Source organism: Astatotilapia calliptera, chromosome 17 (assembly GCF_964374335.1).
Source record: "Astatotilapia calliptera chromosome 17, fAstCal68.1, whole genome shotgun sequence".
NCBI lineage: Eukaryota > Metazoa > Chordata > Actinopteri > Cichliformes > Cichlidae > Astatotilapia > Astatotilapia calliptera.
The window spans coordinates 20117893-20132351 of NC_137438.1; the positions used below are offsets into that span (position 1 = coordinate 20117893).

Genomic DNA, 14459 nt, shown 5'->3' on the forward strand with positions numbered 1-14459 from the left:
ATTCAGGTGTGTTGACCCAGGGTGAGATCCAAAACCAGCAGGACACGGGCCCTCGAGGCCTGGTCTACAGGGTGAAAATGAAAACCATTGAGTAGGTACCAAACCATGCAGTTCCTCAAATGTCCACTAGAGGCTCCCATGTTACAATTTCCAGCTTTACAGCAGAGATAAATATGTTTACAGCCCAACACACAAACTGGACTCTAAAGGTCATTTCTTTTCATATCTTTATAACTCCTTAATTTGTATTTTTTAAAGGCTTAAAGTATGTATTATTAGGGGCGTGGCATTTTTGACTGACAGCTACAGCTGTTCTAGCTGCTAGCTGTCTGCTAGGCTTCACTGGACGCCTGGACCGTGTTTCCATTGTAGATGGAAGATGGGCAGAATGCAGGCAGTAATCACAACCCTACAGAGACACAACACCTATTTAAAATGAACCAAATCTCCTTTGCACTTTTAATAATCAATATTTTTGCCCACTTGGTTTTCATTAACTTATTCTTTACTTCCATTAAAAAAAAATTAAACCAGTTCTAATTTTCAGTAATCTTTGTGTTCATCTCTTTTAGCTCCCTTTTGGGTCTCCACCACTTTCTGATAACTTACCTACTATACATAAACAAATCTCGTTCCCCAACATTTTCCTCAACTCTTTCACCCAGTTCTTCACCTGCAACGACAACAAAGCACTCAGGTCAAATAAACCCTTCATAAAACCAAGATACAAATAATGAAGTAATTATAATGCAGACAGGAACTGAAAGAGCAACATTATGATCATAATTAACATTCTGAGAAACAAAGGGTTTAACATCCAAAGACCCACAGACAGACTAAACTTTTTATTTGTAAGATGTTTCAATCTTAATGTTTACTCATCTTAAGACTGGAAATACTCTGACTGCACTTTTCAGTTCTGAATACTAAACTATAGCCGGGCAATTCAGAGTAGGTCCTAAAAGTTTAAATTAAATACCATTTCTTTAATGAACTTTTCAGCATTTGTCCATAACAAAACACTGATTGTTTTGGATCGACCTTTTTCAATCCAGAGGGTCAAGTGATCACCAGCAGCCATGTAAACTGTCTTTTACTTTTTGTAAATTATTTAAAAAGAAATTTTACTTCCTGGATGAACTGTAAAGCTTCTATATAGCTGCTCCAAGGTTGTGGATAAAAGGACACAAAACTGGTTATTTGTTTGTTACGAGTTTAGTTTCCACTGCTGTTTTGTCATTTCCATAATGACATGCTGTCGAAAGTCTGCTTTTACGATGTTGGATCATCAAACTTTCGTTTTCAAAAGTACCTTCTGAAAGGAGTCTTCATCTGTTATGTCGTACACTAGTATGGCTCCATTGGAGTCTCTGTAGTAGATGGGACCTAAGGCGTGGAAGCGCTCCTGACCCGCTGTGTCCTGCACAACCAGACAACGTTAACACCCAAAACCTTTATTCAGAAGATCAGGAGAATAAAAACTACTTTGAACGCAGCCTTACCCATATGGCGAGGTTTACTCTTTTTCCTGTGATGTTCAGCTTCTTTGTGAGGAAGGACGCCTGCGTAGGAAGAGGACAACATGATTATTTTAATAATGTCACAAACTCAATTTGAATAAGATTCAACTGAGCAAAGTAATATTGAAAGGTAGCTCAACAACTAAAAAACACAAAATAAAAATTGGATAAAATGTTAAATAAGATACTAAACAAAATAAAGCAGCAGAAAAAAGGCTCAATGAATTTCCATTAAACTAAATAAAATAAAGCATCTCACCAATTAAAAATACTAAAATATCAAAAACACAAGACAGTTTGTCATGTAAATGTAAATAAAAACAGAATGTAATGATTTGTAAATCCATGAATCTCGATTTACAATAAAAGAGAGAAACGTTTAAACTGAGAAAATGAAACATTTTAATAAAAAATATGAAATCATTTTGAATTTGATACCAGCAACATGTCTCAATAAAACTGGCATGTTGCCCACACTGCAGCATCCTCTCTTCTTTTAACTACAGTCTGTAAAACATCTGGGCTGCTGTTGTTGCTGCTTTGCCATATTTTTCAATTCGCGATGCTGATGCTGTTTTCAGCTGGTGTAAGGTCCTAATTGCAGGCAGGTCTGCTGAAATATGAAGGCCTTCCCTGCCTGGACGGGAGCAGATGCTCTGTTATCTGTGTGTACCTTTCAGCATTGATGCAGCTGAATGGTTCATTTTCTCATTTTAAACTTTTATACGTGTCCTGTTTTCTGTTGTGAATAAAACATGGGTTCATGACATTTTCAAATCATTGCATTCTGGGTTTTTTTCCATTTCTAATTTACATTTTACACTCTCACACTTTTTTTTGGACTGGAGATAGTAAAACATAAGCGCTAGAAAATAAAATAGAAACTAAACAGTAGAAAATATGCACAATAAACTGGTGGATGGTGAAAAAAAAAATAAAGTCTGAGATTATTTTAGCAGATAAATCCCCAAACATATTCTGAAACCGCTTCAGCTCTGTGCACGTGCCCTTTGACCAGAAGTTAAACCAATAATTTACGAGCATCTCTGCTAAAATCAGCCTTCTGCAACAACTTTTGTAACTTCTCACATTTTACCACAAAAACATCTGCAAGTTTTATGTTAACCTGTCAACTGATTTCTGTCGACAGTCTGCGCAGCAATAAACCAAAGACCAAAGTCCTGCCGAGCAGCAGGCTGTGGCTTTTCCCCTCCGTCCCAGTCACGTATGATTTATTGAAGCGTTCTCTGGGAAAGTCAAACCCGAGATTAAGATTTCAACATCAGCAGTAGAATTTACGTGACGGCTGGACGGAGCAGAGGGGAGAGATTTATGGTGGAGAGGTGAGAGGAAGGCTGAGAGTGGGGCTGTGACAGTATGTGATTAAGGTTGGAATTAGTGTGTAAATGTGACGTCGGTCAGCTGACTGCACTGCTCCACGAGTGCTCTGACCTCTGAGGTTTAAACCAAATCTACGGAGGCCCAAACGTGCCAAAAATGAAATCAGTAAGTGATTCTAATTCCCCCAACTGTTTACTTCAATTTTAAACCAGTTTTCCTTTTATGTGCTTTTTCTGTTTACTTCCAAAAACTGTCTGCTACATGACTGAAATGCTAAATCCAGAGTTGGATAATGATTCAGACAATTATCAGACCAGTTAGTTGAAAATGACCACAAGTTGAGCCAGTTTTATCATTTTAATATAAAGTACTGGTTCTGGGTAAACCTACAGCAGGTGAAACAAACAGCAGGAACTGGTTTAAACTCCCTAAACTCAGCGATGTCCATCAGCGGCGCTGCTAATAAACATCTTTAAATCCTTCTGAACTGAGAGGATGACTGGAAAATGCATACACACAGACACTTTTCTTCACAGTCCCATGACAAATCATAACAGTTCGATAATGCAGAGCTCGTGCTGGCGAAAACAAACCATCAACAGCCTCTGGAAGTTTCTCCTAATCCTCTCATCTAAAGAACACTGAGATGCTTCGTTTGACACTCATGCTGTGCTCACACTTTAAGCTTCAGTGAGATGATCCTTCATCCACGGCCAGCAGACTCTGCAATCAGCTGGGATGCCCCTTTGTGCGTCACATGAGAGTGAGCGTAGACATGAGCCTTGCAAGTGTGATGCTGAGGTTCATTCACATGACCATGTGACTGCGACGCTGTCCACGGAAAACCTGGAGGGCTTGCTGATCCTCGTCCTCAACAAGGATCCTCCAAACAGCCGAGGCCACGAAGCAAACACAAAGACTGCATTTTTACTCTGCGGTGAACGGAGTTTGTGGCGAACCCACATCCTTCCCCAGCCTACATCCCCCACAATGCCTTTCAGCAACTCCACACATCCTCATTAAGCAGAGTTTAAGTAAGAGTCAGAGTAACATCTACAGTATAAAGTTCACAGAGGGAGAAAAAGAAAAGTATTAACTACTGCCTGCAAAGAGAGCCTAACGGGCTCAGCTGTGAGTGAAATGTTAGTACTGAGGTGGTCACTGTGTTCACCGCCTCCAGGTGAATAAAGTTCTGCTGGTCTGACGCCTCTCTCCATCTCTGCACTTTGCTATAAGTTGAGCACTAAGCATCAAACCCCAAGTGGGTGTGTGACATGATCTTTGCGTATCAGGTGATTCTTCCGCACGTATTTAAGGTTTTGTGAGCGAGCTAGTGAAATGTTATGTGTAGTTTTAACAACTGTACAGAAAGGTTTTTGACAGCAAAAAGCTTATCTGGTTTGTGAAGCTGAAATTAATAAATTGTGCGTAAATGATCAGTAATTATTCAGGTTTGGATGAACACATTTGTGAAATTGTTTTAGTTGAGGGCAGATTGCTCTGCATTTCTGTGGGGATTGAGCGCGAGTGCGTGCGTAAGTCCTCGAAAGTTACACAAATCGTTGCACACATTTATAAAACTTACGCCTATGCTTGTGGCTCACATTGTACAATATTGCAACACTTCGCTCTATGTAATTTCACTCTATATTTCGCAGTCGTGTTCATCTTTGGAGCAACATACTTAAGCAAGCAGGTTTTCTCAGCATAAACTGCATGAAGTCCAAACAGCACCGTGTCCTCACTGATGACACTCTGCAGTCCTGTGTGAATATTAAAGTGACTTCTTACAGCCCTGATATGGAGAAGCTCTGCAGTGATGTTCAGAAACAGAAATCACACTAAACAGTGAGAAAGGTATCATCTAATATGCTTTTATTTTGAAATAAATATCTATATATTGTGGACCCTGAGCTGGACGGTTGATTGCCTGCGTCTTAATGAAAGGACACAAGATCACAGCGCAGTGAAATGAAGGCATAATTCCATACAAATAGTTTTCATGATTATTATTTATATTTGTAAGTTATTCAGCCACTGCTACGTGTTATTTATATGAAACTGGCCTATTTTTAATTGATTAATTTTCCACAAGGTGTGAACTCAAATAAATCTCCCAAATGTTTTATTTAAAAACACATCTGCACTTGGAAGTGTTGTTTTTTTTTTTCCTCTTGAAAAAAAAAAGAGAAAGAAAAAGGTCCTATTATTCTAATTATCCACCCCCCCCAACTTCAATTTGCAGTGGGGAAAGCTCAAAGTGACTCAAAGATGAAGGAAAGAGTGTCCACTCAGCAGCGTGGAGATAAAGTAGGTAAAGGTTTCTGCCTTTGCCTCACAGGGTCTCACCTTTGCTGCTTTTTCGCACTTGCCGGTCAGAGCACAACTACACACCAGGAAAACTCTCACCCATCCACCTCGATGTTCAATAAATCTATAATGTTCAAAGGTAAATTAATAAATAAAGTGTGGTGAATCCTTATCAATGGTCTAATCCTGACTCAAAGAGCTGGGACAGGTATCAGCAGACGGCGGCCAGAGGACTGCTTGTAAAACAGTAGCAGCCACACGGAAACCTGCAGGGTTTTCCTGCTGTTTCCTTTGAGCTTCTGCTCCTCGGTGAGATGTTGCTGGAAGCTGAGCAGCGCACTTACACCTGACAGCAGAGCAGACAGAAATCATTCCACAGGTGAGCGAAGCAGTCCCACAAGCCCAGACACATCTGCACTGCAGGAGTCAGTTACACGCTGACGGTGAAAGAAAAGCAGCGAAGTTTCAGTTTCATTTGACTCTCAAATCATCATCGTATGCAACAAGAAATGAGGGAAAGAAATTGCGGTCTTCTGCTTCTGTTGGTTTGAAGTCCTTTAGAGGCAGAAACATTTTATCCCAGGTTTCCAAAAGCCTCAGATTCTAAATACACAGAAACTAATTAATTATTGTGGAAAGTCAAATCACAAGGATTTAGTGTTCAGAGTTTGCATATTGACAACATTTCATCTCATGAATCATGACACACCGGTCTCCCATATATAACCTGCTTTTACGTATTGGTATTGTATCAGCAAAACTGGGTCTGTATTTACTTGATATCAGATCAATACTGAAATTTGCAGTTTCACACAGCTGTATTGAGAATCCGAGACATCACGTGATCATACTGTATCATTGACTAAACTGGTCAATCACAAGGTCACCCGTACCCTAAATCAGTCCCATCTTATTGGTCCTTTTGGACTCTAATGTGGCCTTTATTTACTAAACGAATATCAAGTTGAATTCAGTAGAACGTTAATCTACAGACTGACATTATATAGTCATCAGAAACGTGTTTGCAGAGCTCAAAGAGGACGCTAGAGGAAGGACTGTTTTCTGATAGACTTCTACATAATCACCAGGAGGCTCCACCTGCTGGTCACTAGAAAGAATGCAGGTGAGAGGCACTTCAGCTTCAAGTCAAGTAAGCTTCCTCACACTCCCTCCCCCCAAATCCTTCACCTGTACAAGCTTTCGTTTTTATAATCAAACAGATTGTGCAGGTCACCTTCACTTGTTTCACCCGTGTCTCTTCATCTCCTCACCTCTCTTCCCTCATGCTTCCTGTCTTTGCTACACCACTAAAAGCTTTAAAATGCTCTGTTGGGGGTTCCTGTGGGGCCACAGCTACTCTCTTTTGCCCCTGGCCCCCCTTGGAGATTAAAGCACCCGTGGTGAAAACAGTGAGTGAAGTCAGGTGTATCAGATGTATTTCTGGCTGTTTATGACCGTAAATCTCCCGGAAAAACACCTGACTTTCCCCTCCGTCATCGGATCCGGTTACAGCCACAACACCGCCGATATTTCGCAATAACTCCGCTCCCCCGGCAGGCCCGGGTCAGGAAACACAAGACTCCCCTCCACCTGCCACCTGCAACGCGATGACAAGCACGAGCCCGGCTCCTCCGCCCCTCTTACCTGTAGAGTTGTGATGTGTTTGTCGTTGAATTTGTTCTCGCAGTATCTGAGCACCAGCGACGTCTTCCCCACGCAGCCCTCCCCGAGCAGCACCACCTTGAACGAATAGGTCTTGCCGCTGTTCGCCGCCGCCATGGCTGGCAGTTAAAACTCGCACAAATCCTCCGCTTTTATCCGCAAAACGGGCGTTTTAAGGCTAGCGCTGCTAATGCTAACCCAGTCGGAAATGAAGTCCTGCGCAGCTCACATCAGCTTCCGACTTCAAAAAAGGAGCTAAAATCATGAGAGGGACAGCTCGACAGCACACACGGACCCGACTTCTACCGGAATCTACTCGCAGCTCGGAGGGAAGCGAGTCCAAACCCAGAGACAGATCGCGTTTCACCCTGTGGCCAAAGCCTGATTTTCACCCAACTAATGGCGTCTCTCTCAGCTAACAGTTAGCCGGCTAGCTCAACCAAAGATCTTGTCTGCTCGGAGGAGGACTCACTGAGCACCTTTGTTTTCGTCCTGTTGTCTGTAAAGACACAACGCAGGGAGAGCGATGGAAATACTACATTTAAGGAATCAAAAGAAAGATAGATACCAAAGTTTGAGGAAAATAGAACGTTCAACTTAAATGTCTTAAAATAGAAGACATTGAAACTTTGAAAATAGAAAAGCTTTAATCGAAAAAGTTAAAATTACGAATAACGATGACAAATGGATAAAAAAAACGTAAATGGAAAAATAAAAACAGTAGAATTAAAACTTCAGAGAATTTAACATGAGAGAAGCAGGTGGAAACTCATTTTAAAATGTCGCAGCAGGCTGCTGCCCCTTCCTAAGCCTGGTTGTTTTGGAGGTTTATTCCTGTTAAAAGGGAGTTTTTCTTTCCTGCTGTCGCCACTTCTCTGTGTTATTGTAAGCTCTTGATCTCATAGCATAACGCACCTCAAGATGACTGTTGTGATGTTGCACTTTTTAAAACAAAAAGTAGAAAGTCTAAATATCAGAGGAAAAATAAAAGTAAAATTGATATGAACATGAAAACGTGAAATGTCATGACAGAAATAAAGTCAAACATGACTGTGTTGTGTCAAAGTAACCACAGAAAGAACTCAAAATAAAAAATAAAAAAAACAAAAACAAAGGCTTGGATGGTATACAGGAAAATGATCCTAAAGGAGCAGCTGAAAGAAGAAGAATCATCTCTAGGAGTCTAAACGGTCTGATAATCCTCAAACATTCAGGGGGAAAAATTAATTAAAAATAAAAAATAATTAAAGACGCCAAAATAATTACATAAGATATCAAAACAGTAAGAGTAACTTTGATATTTTATTCAATACGTGTGTGTGTTTTGTGGGGATGGCAAATGCTATCATTTTTTTGTAAACAAAATTTACCTACAGGTACAAATAAAGTAGCCTTGAACCTTTAATGTTAAAAAAAATACAGAAAAGGAAGAAGACGATGTAAAAATTACATAAAATATACATTTTTGATTTGTGAATAATTTTAACATTTTACTTCTTTATTTCATATGTTTTATTTCTGAACCTTTCTTGCCGTATTTGTCTCTGGATTTGTGAAATTCCTTCTTTGCTGGTCGATCGGCACTGCCTGGGCCTCTGAAGCAGCAGCAGAGTGAGAGCTCCTCGCTGCAGAGTCACATGATGAGCTCCGTCAGCGCTGTTGGCTCATCACAGACTGTAAAGCATATTTATGTTTAATATTTATATCCAGTCTGTGGTTCAACATGCAACTCCTGAGCTAAAAGGGAAAAAAGAGAGCTTTTTACAGAACAAGTCAAAAACATGAGACAAAAACTACAGAATTGTATTCAGTGTCTTAAAATTATGAGAATAATAAGTGTTTTAATGTTTTGCCTTTTTTAAATAAAAAATGAGATAAATTATTTAAAAAGTGATAATTTCACATAAAAAGCAATATAAATAGCTGAAATTTTTGCAAAGTAATTGTCAGTTTCTACTGCTCCAATCAAAGCTATAAAATAGTCTTTAAATATGACATGAAAACCATTATTGACGACTTGAAAATAAAAATGGTTAAAAAATGTAAAACAAAATTTGTGTGATTTGGTTAGTAATGAACTCAAACTAATTTTTAGATGGAAAAAGTCAACAGTTGTACTTAGTACAAATTATGAGATAAAAATGAAAATGTTGATCTGCTAAGTGAAATTATAAGAAAAATATTAAGCATTTTTGTCTTGGAAAAAACTCATGTTGAATAAAATCGACGAGAAAGTTCAAAGATCAAAGTCAGATAATAAGGTTACATGTTTATCTGTATATGAAATTAAAAAAAATCAAACATCTAATAACTCCAACATCCAGCATGCTTTGCTTCTTTTATTTTTCATATAAACCTCAGATGATGAAATATAAAGAGCTGTCATGTGGAGTTTTACAGCCCTGACACGAGCCTGGTTTTCCTGTTGGACGCCTTCAAGGACGCATGGAAACAAAAAAACAACTTGTTTTTCCGTCTCTGACTGCAGTGAAGCTGCTTAGCCACTAGAGGGCAGAGTCCCATTGAAAACAGGAACAGATTCATGTTTAGGAGGGTGGAAGAAAAGAACAAAAGCTGCAAAACAACCTCAAGTACAAAGAAGCTTAAAAAGACCAGAGACAGGCCCAGAGTGACCACAGAGAGGAAACAAAGCATCAAACACAACAAACAAAAGAGGGATACATGCAAAATGACACAGAAAAAAACAAATGACCAAAAAAAGGTTTCAATAAAATATGGAAATAAAACAAAAAAAACAAAAAACTGAAACATCACACAAACAGAACAGACAAGACAAAAATATCAACAAAAACCTGAAAAACAAACACAAAAGAAGCACAAATGACAAAAAAAGAGATGCAGAATGTTCAGAAATATACTGAAAATGACAGCAAAGACACAAAGCGATGCTAAAGAGAAACAAAAAGCTGCAAAAAATATGCAAAGCAATTACAAAAAAAGAACTTGAAAGAAAAATGAATGCAGCCAAACCACAAGGAAACAGACAGAAAAGAGATACAACGTAGACACAAGGTGCAAAATTATCGAACATGTCATCACAGAAATAAAATAAACAACATAGAAACTGAAAGATTAACATAAGTTTGTATGTCAGGGAGTCTTTCTTTTAAACTAGGTGATTTATCACTGTGGTCCAGACAAAGTGAAGCAACCTGGTCACAAAATAAATAGTTTCCTTCATAAATATTTCATTTTTTTCTTGCAAATTTACATTTCTGAATTTTTCCCATGAGTTCTGTTTTTTTTGTCATTCAACTAATCAGAAAGACAGAAATCTTTCCTGCTTTCACACAGGTTTCTTCATACTGTTGCATCATGGTGTGTGTGTGTGTGTGTGTGTGTGTGTGTGTGTGTGTGTGTGTGTGTGTGTGTGTGTGTGTGTGTGTGTGTGTGTGTGTGTGTGTGTGTGGTGACAACTATTATATGTCAGCTTTACCTCACCCCCACCCCTTTGTGTCTTATTTCCTTGAAACTTGCAGCAGGATCTCAGAACTGCTAACCATTAACATCAAATTAGTGTACAGGTTTACCTGACTTTGTGAGGACTTAAGTTGTTTTCAGGCCTTGTGGGGAGATGTGAGAGATCAGACTTTTCTGATTTCAGGGTTCATGGAAGGCTGAATTACCAGGAATCCCTAAAAGTCAGGCTAGCATTACTCTGCCTCGATATACTGAACAAGTATATCATCAGATTACTGACCAATTTGTTAGGTACACCTTGCTAGTGCTGGATTTGATTGTTTTTTTTGCCTTCAGAGTTGCTTTAATTCTTCATGTTGGAAACATTTCTCAGAGATTTTGGTTCTTGTAAATGTGACAGCATCACACAGTTGCTGCAGATTTGTCAGCTCCACATCCATGAGTGAATCTCCCGTTCCAACTCCAATCTCAAAAGGTGCTCTGTTTGACTGAGATCTGCTGATGTGGAGGATATTTGAGTACAGTGAACTCATTGTTCAAGAAACCAGTTATAGATGATTTGACCTTCGTGCTATGGTGCGTTATTCTGCTAGAAGCAGCATCATTAGATGGACTGTTTTGGTCTTCAGGGGATGGAAACTAAAAGCAGCCTGACCTTTGACAGAAGGTAGGATGGATGCTTTCTTGCTTGCCCCAAATTCTAATCCTACGTCCTGAATGTCGCAGAAGAACTGGAGACTTACTAGACCAGACAACATTTTTCCATCTTCTAGTCTCCAGTTTTAGTCAACCTGTGAAAACTGTAGTCTCAGTTTCATGTTCTTAGCTGACAGAAGCACCACCTGGTGTGGCCTTCTGCTGCTGTAGCCTGCTTCAGTGGGTCGTCTTGACCATGTCTTTATGCCTAAAAGCTTTGAGCTGCTGTGATGTGATGGTAAATCATATATTTCTGTTTACAAGCAGCTGAAAAGGTCTACCTAATAATGTAGATGGTTGAGTATATATAAGAAGAATATAAACAAGAAATAAATCAACCAATTTATTACATGTGAAATTTATGTTTTTACTCAAAAAGCTGGATTGTTGATGCATTGACCACAAAGAGACACAAATCAAAGCAAACACCCTCCAATAAATATAAAATAAAAGAAAGAGACTAAGAAGATGAAAAATACACAAATTAGACAAATGAAAAGCAAAACAACCTGAAAAGAATCTGACAGCAAATCAGAAAGGAAATCAGTCTGTTATGGCTGAGTTTAATTACTTTAATTACAATGCTGTGACCTCACTGAGCCTCTCCATGCAGAAAAAAGGTTTTTTTCTAGCCCCTCGTGTTCTGGGTGAAGTGCCCCAAAAACCTCCAAATACAAAATACCTGAAACCCTCATTATGGTGTATTCCAGTATTCAAACATAATCTTTTCTAATCACAGCTGAACAGTTTTATTTATTTAAAAAAATCTCCTGTCCTGATGTGGGATTCAATAATTCACCAAAAGCTCCAAAACTACTATTTTCCATCCTTTAAAAGTCAAAAATCTTCCATTGGTGTATATGAATCAGTTGACAATCAGTTCATGAAATTTAACCGTGGCTCTTTATTATGAAGGGCCCAGAGATAATATATTCAAGTTTAAAGACCAACAGGTATGAAATCACTGGCTATAAGCTAATCGATACTCCAGAAAATAGTGTCACCATTCCCAGAAGATCCTTCAGACCTCTGTGCACAAATAGCAGGATGATATATATATTATTCAATGACTTGGACTAAATGAGCTCAGTATAAGGTGAATGCATACTAAACATACTAAACATTCCATTAAATGTTTACATTGTATTTATAGAATGAAATTAAATGCACATCTAAATAATAATTTAATGAGGTAATAATTATAACATATCAGATTTTATGATTTGTAATAACAGGGCTGCTACATGTTAACATGTACTGTCAGCTTTCTTTGGCTTCAAATACTAATATTTTTCCAGTTTTAGTGTGCACATGTTCATACAGCATTTTAATTACTAAACTGCCATTTGGTGCTTTTCCTGTTACTAATACTCATACAGCTTATTTGCCAGCAGCTGTGTTACTTTCCGTCTGTATTGCGTTTATAATCGCTTCATATTATTCTAATACTGTACTTTTCTCTTCCTTGCTCTGCTGCCAGCACATTTATCCCTCTTTGTGATTGGTCAGGTGCTGCCAGCACCACCCCTTTCTTGTAGCTTGACTATTGAAACCTGGGCTGACTTACAGAGTTGACATGTGACCTCTGAGCCTGATTGCTGATATCAGGATAAGTGAAGGTAATGAAAGCTATGCTGGCTATGATGAGCTTGCTTTGTAGCACAGGGCTCTGGAATATGAATAACAAGATTACTTGCTGAGACTGTTTTGTGCAACCCTAATTTTTTGCAGACAGGTTAAAAAAATACTGTGATTAACAGCTGAAAAACATTAGCACTGTTAAGTTATTTGTTATAGTTATGTTTTGTTTCAATGGAATGTAAAAGAGAAAAAATAGCTACAATAAATAAGCATATCAACATCAGCTATGAGACAAATAGCTGTTAGGGGGGGGGTGCAACTCTGTTGCAGAGCGAACAAGCTAGGCTCGTTGGTGGCACTGCAGGCCAAGAGCAAAGAGATGGAGAAGATGGTTCAGCTCATTATCAACATCATTTAAAAAAAAAAACCTGCAAGTTTATGCATAAAATGCATGAAATTCTTTAAATGTCTTTCATGTTTCCACAGCTTATAAGAAGTGAGTTTCAAATGTGAGTGCAGGTTTCCTTTGAGCACTTGGAAGGATGCACTAATCAGATGGATTTTGGGGTCCTTTCTGAGGAAAATTTAAACCTCAGACTCTAATTTTTAACAGACTCAGCTTCATTAAACCATTTGAAAGGATTCGGTTTAATTGAGTTTTATTTATATAGCACCAAATCATAACATCAGTTGCATCGAATTGCTTTATATTGTAAAGACCCTACAATAACAGAGAGAAATCCCCAACAACAAAATGAAGAGCTCGATGAGCAAGCACTTTGCTGACAGAGGGAAGGAAAAACTTACTTTTAACGGGAAGAAACCTCTGGCAGAGCCAGGCTCAGCGACCGACTGTGGGTGTGAGGAAGTTTCCTAGGTCTTGTTATAAGAAGCATGCTACTAAACAATAGTTAAAACAGTAGAAATAATAAGAATAAATACTAAAGTAAATAAAAAGTAGATAATAAATGTCCTATATCAATTTGTGGTGGAAATTACTTTTTTATGTGAAGGAAACTGAAGTTAATCCTCTCCTGTACGTTTTTATTGGGGGGGGGGGGGGGGGGGGGGGACATGCATGTGACATAAATAATGAGGGACATGCTCTGTGGATTTTAATATTTACTTGTTTTTTCACTGCTGCTATTAAAAATCACGGCACACGCAGAAGCAGAGACACACCGCCTATATAAAGTGAACCACGGTTTACACACTCCTGTAGAGTGAGTGGAGGGACACACACACGCACACTCTTGCTGTGCAGCTCCACGCGTTCAGCCTGGAAAGCGACCAAACTTCAGACAACCTGCACTTTTATTCCACTCTTCAAATCCTCTTTGTGCTCCACTTTACATCCGGATCAGAGGAAGTTAAAACTGAGCGGTTTCCAGTTTGCTTCTGGTGAGTAGGGACCAAAAACCACCACAACGTGATCCGGATCCCAGGCTGCAACTTTATATTTCCACATCACTTCTGACTGAAACTTTCACCCTGCGGAGACAGACCACGCAGGACATGCTAGGGTTTGTGCCTGTCCTAGCCGCCTTTGCGCTGCTCTCGGTGGGCTTCAGGAGCGCCGGGGCTGAGCTGGAGATGCGGAGCTCCGCCGTGCCCGCGGTGCAGAGAGCTGCAGCTGGGTTGAACAGCTCCGGGGACGAGGTCGGGAGAGCGGGGCGGACCAGCTGCCCTGGCCGCTGCCGGTGTGAGGTGGACGGGCTGCTGCACTGGGTGGACTGTTCGGACCTGGGCCTCCGGGAAATACCGAGCAACCTGAGCGTCTTCACATCTTACCTGTAAGTCAGCAGCGAAGGTTTTCGTTTTCTTTAAGGTAACCTGTTGATCCAAAGTCTGCACAAAGTAAGTGTTGTGTGTGTGTGTGTGTGTGTGTGTGTGTGTGTGTGTGTGTGT

At 39.5% G+C, this 14459-nt stretch overlaps 2 protein-coding genes across 3 annotated transcripts in view; one reads left to right on the forward strand and one right to left on the reverse strand.

Moving 5' to 3' along the window:
* Positions 1-8113, reverse strand: part of rab21 (RAB21, member RAS oncogene family) — a 14585-nt gene extending 6472 nt beyond the window's left edge. Inside the window, exons 1-4 of the mRNA XM_026146688.2 lie at positions 6816-8113; positions 1503-1562; positions 1313-1420; positions 610-673 (exon numbers count right to left, since the gene is read on the reverse strand). Of these exons, the coding sequence (XP_026002473.1) occupies positions 610-673; positions 1313-1420; positions 1503-1562; positions 6816-6950 (367 nt within the window). The 5' untranslated portion in view covers positions 6951-8113. The remainder of the gene's footprint in view (positions 1-609; positions 674-1312; positions 1421-1502; positions 1563-6815) is intronic.
* A 5567-nt stretch (positions 8114-13680) lies between these two features.
* Positions 13681-14459, forward strand: part of LOC113008852 (leucine-rich repeat-containing G-protein coupled receptor 5) — a 52625-nt gene continuing 51846 nt past the window's right edge. Inside the window, exon 1 of one of the 2 annotated variants that reach the window (XM_026146687.2) lies at positions 13681-14344. In XM_026146687.2, the coding sequence (XP_026002472.2) occupies positions 14067-14344 (278 nt within the window). In that variant the 5' untranslated portion in view covers positions 13681-14066. The remainder of the gene's footprint in view (positions 14345-14459) is intronic. The other variant, XM_026146686.2, reaches the window with a different exon arrangement.